The sequence below is a fragment of the Pinus tabuliformis genome, chromosome 7 (genome assembly GCF_031772625.1).
Source record: "Pinus tabuliformis cultivar Carrire ecotype Pingquan chromosome 7, CPIR1, whole genome shotgun sequence".
Taxonomy (NCBI): Eukaryota; Viridiplantae; Streptophyta; class Pinopsida; order Pinales; family Pinaceae; genus Pinus; species Pinus tabuliformis.
In genome coordinates, this window is record NC_142293.1 from 627638061 (window position 1) to 627641776 (window position 3716).

At 33.6% G+C, this 3716-nt stretch overlaps 1 protein-coding gene across 1 annotated transcript; it reads right to left on the reverse strand.

The window, feature by feature from the left end:
• Window positions 1-1564: 1564 nt before the first annotated feature.
• LOC149249005 (uncharacterized) lies at window positions 1565-3096 on the reverse strand. Its single transcript, XM_089451632.1, has 3 exons — window positions 2931-3096; window positions 2714-2843; window positions 1565-2345 (listed from the first exon to the last, which is right to left on the reverse strand). The coding sequence occupies exons 1-3, from the start codon at window positions 3094-3096 to the stop codon at window positions 1565-1567; spliced, it is 1077 nt and encodes a 358-aa protein (XP_089307758.1).
• Between the last annotated feature and the right edge of the window lie 620 nt (window positions 3097-3716).

The following is a 3716-nucleotide window of genomic DNA, read 5'->3' on the forward strand; positions in this document are numbered from 1 at the left end:
AAATTATTGATTTTTAAGATAACATATCTATATATATAAATAGATATAGATGTGATTGTAGTAAGAGTGTTTTCTATTACCCAATATAAAAGAGATTGTAATTCATTTCATGTTAAATAAGAAATTCATAAATGCCATTAAAAACATATTAATTAATTTTAAATAAAATATTATTGGGGAATATATAAATTAATTAAAAAAAAATCTTTATTTTAATAAATATGTGTTTTTTTTCCAATTTAGTAGTAGTGGTTATGTGTAATTTCTTTCCTATTTAAAATGGACTTGACACATAACATTTTAAAAGTATGCCCATGTCTAGGAATATAATATTTTAATATTCACCTTTAATAAAATATTTCAATAACATATAAAACACACAAACATATAATCAAAAGCAAAATGAGATCAAGTCCCTAAATATGAAAACCATTTTTAAATTAAAAATAGACTCAAAATTAAAATGGATTTACAATAATTTTAATACATTAAAATTACCCTTCACAATTTATCTCATAACATAAATACAAATTTATGTTGATTAGTCCTCAGATGGCTGATCTTACCTATCCTAAGCATAAACTCTGGACTTTCCTCCTCGGTAGCATCGATTGTTCTAAATGGCTCACCATTATTTCCACTTCATTGGTGTCTTTCTCCTCTAGTATGCCCAACCACTCATGTGAAGAAGTCATAGGCAATTTATGGGAGACAATGGATTTACCTCCACTTCAGTTAGACCATCTAGAACCATCTGATAGCCAAAAATGGATAGAAAGGAAATTAGAAACGTATTAATGGATTTAGAGAAAACTAAGGATACTCTTTGAAAAGAAAAACCTTCATTTTAACAAGGATCCACACAACATGGTTTGGTGAAAGAGGACTCTTCGTACCAAGGATGAATTTAGAAAAAGATTTGAAACATCAACCATCTTAGAAGATTACCACTGTGGAAGATATTCTCAAAAAATTAGATAGCTTGCTTTTCACTCCTACTTAAAAGAATATGTAGAGTCCGTTAAGAAAAGCGAGGCCTATTAAGCTTAAGAAAATGAAATAAAGAACAAAAATAATCCCTACATTAAGAAAAACGAGAAATAATAAGAATAACAAAGACTAAGATTGGGCAATAAAACTAAAGAAGAAAAATTCTCTCCCAGTAATACAACGAATACTGAAGAAGCTCTTCGTTAATAGCTTCGTTCGTTAGGAATTTTGTACGTCTAAAAACTTTGATTATACCTAACCCAAAACATGATAGAGGATGATTATTGATACATGAGGATGATTTGTCTCTGATGAACAAATATAAATGAAGTAGGTTCGAGGCAGCTTAAAATAAAAATTCATTGAATTTAATATAAAGATTCCAATAATCTACGTGACTTATTATTGTTAAACCTTTTTATCAAGAATATATCCAAACAACATCAAGAAAAACGTCTGAAATAAATCGTATACAACAAATTTAAGAAATGATGTCAAAACAGTACTGGCAAATTCTCACTGAACGCCAAATTCATGTCTGCCATATCTCAAATTTATACCGTTCTTCGTTCAACTAGTGATCAATGTCGGCCCATATTTCTGGTGCGCTAAATTGGGAAACGGAATTAATTGGCGGGCATGACTGATCGATAGGCTTCTCAAATTGGTTCACGTAATCTTCCAGGGTACCGATCCCCACCTCGTGAGTGGTATAAGGTCCTGTATAAACATCACTAAAATTAGCTGCATATGAATAGGAATCACTAGCGCTCCATCGGGCCATTCCAGAAGATGCTGGGAACAACAAATTGTCTATCATTTCATTAATGATGTCGCCGTTGTTTTCAATATCTCCTTCCAATGGCTCGCTGAAGTCAACGAGAGCAGGGAAGGCGGTACTGCAGCCAACAGATTTATTGGTAGAGCCAAGCGTTTCATGACTCGGAGGGGGAGAAGCCTGAGAGAAGGTCCCAGCGATGTGGGCAGAAGTAGAATCAATCCACAGCTGAGAATTAGAAATTAGTGGGTTGTTGGCAGGGTGATGTGGATCAATTGACAACTTATGATTTTCATCACGCACGTCATTTTTTATTTCGTACGTTTCACCATTGACGTCCAACAGCTGGGGAGAGTGAGACGACGTATAAGCATCATGAGAATTAGAATGAGCAGACACTGAACTGGTAGTGCAGGTACGAGCGGACTGCACAGGGATTTTAGATTTTGTGTTGCTATTGCCGTTACCGTCGGTGCAGGAGAGCCTGGAATTGAGCTTCTTCTTGATGCAAGAGTTCCAGTAGTTCTTGATCGCATTGTCCGTCCGTCCAGGCAAATGGGCAGCAATTTGGGACCACCTGCGTCGTGAATACGAAAAATTTAAATTAAATTAATTTAAAGGGACTTTCAAACATTAATTAATTAATTAATTTCTATTGTTTTTTTTTCAATTATAAGAATGGGTAATGAGTTGGAGTAGATAGCCACTGTAATATCAAAAATATATTCAACCATTTTAAGATAGCTATATTAGAAATTTATGATTTAGAAATAATTAATATTATGGTAACATAAAAAATATATTTAACCACTCTAAATCAAATATGCTAAAAATTTATCACTTAACCATAACTAAAACTCTAATAAAATTTAAGACTTAACAATAACCGTAACTCCACTAAACAGAAATGAGAAAAATAAGAATGAGAAGAGTAAGAATAGAAACCTGTTACCCAGAATGGACTGTAAATGTATGATCAATTGTTCTTCTTGTGGTGAAATTGCACCAGGTTTAAGTCCAGGTCGTAAGTAGTTCATCCATCTTAACCTGCAACTCTTTCCGGATCTCTGTAGACCTGTATGTGCGTAACATTTATCATCCCATTATCCAGATTTAGAAGATGATTGCAATTAGAATGAGATTGGGTATTTGAAGAAATTACCAATTCGGTTGGCCACATATCTCCAGGAGCAGCCGAGAAGGCAGTTATTCATCATATAATTGATGAGTTTCTCATCTTCGTCAGGTGACCACAGACCTTTTCTTAACTTTAGGTTGGAGGTAAACGGCGCGCCTTCTGCTTCTCCTTGCCCTGGCGTGCACCTCATTTTTGGCTGTGCTGCTTATTGTTCTTCTCTGCGAGTTTGGTGGTGCGTTCTGCAAGGGCTTACTTACCTTGGAAGTCGTCGCTCATCGCAGATATTTAAATACAGAAACAAAGCAAGATTGACCAACAGACACAGTAGAAACACGCGTTTATCCTGTCCGTGTGTGTGTAAGGACGGAGGCCAGCATTCTCCAATTTTCAGTCATCACCCCATTACCAACTACTTTCCTATTATTATATTTGATGACGTGATTCACATGATAGTTTTTATTATTTGATTACACACAGAGACTATCAGCAGAGTAGGACAGCTCGTTGACTGTTTGCCGATCCCATGAAGTTCTTTATTCTTAGATTGGACATACAGAATAAATTTTATATAACATGGATTTTCCAAAAGAGTTACTTATAACACGTTAAAATTACAACATTAAAAATTAATAATTAAAATAATTTATTTTTTTATTAAATCAGATAAATTCAAAAATCAGATAATTTTGGTGTAGATAACAATAGTACAGATAAATTTGGTGTAGATAACAATAGTACATAATTTAAAATCAGATAAACTTGGTGTAGATAACCATATTTGAAATATATATTTTTTTAATTATTTTAAGA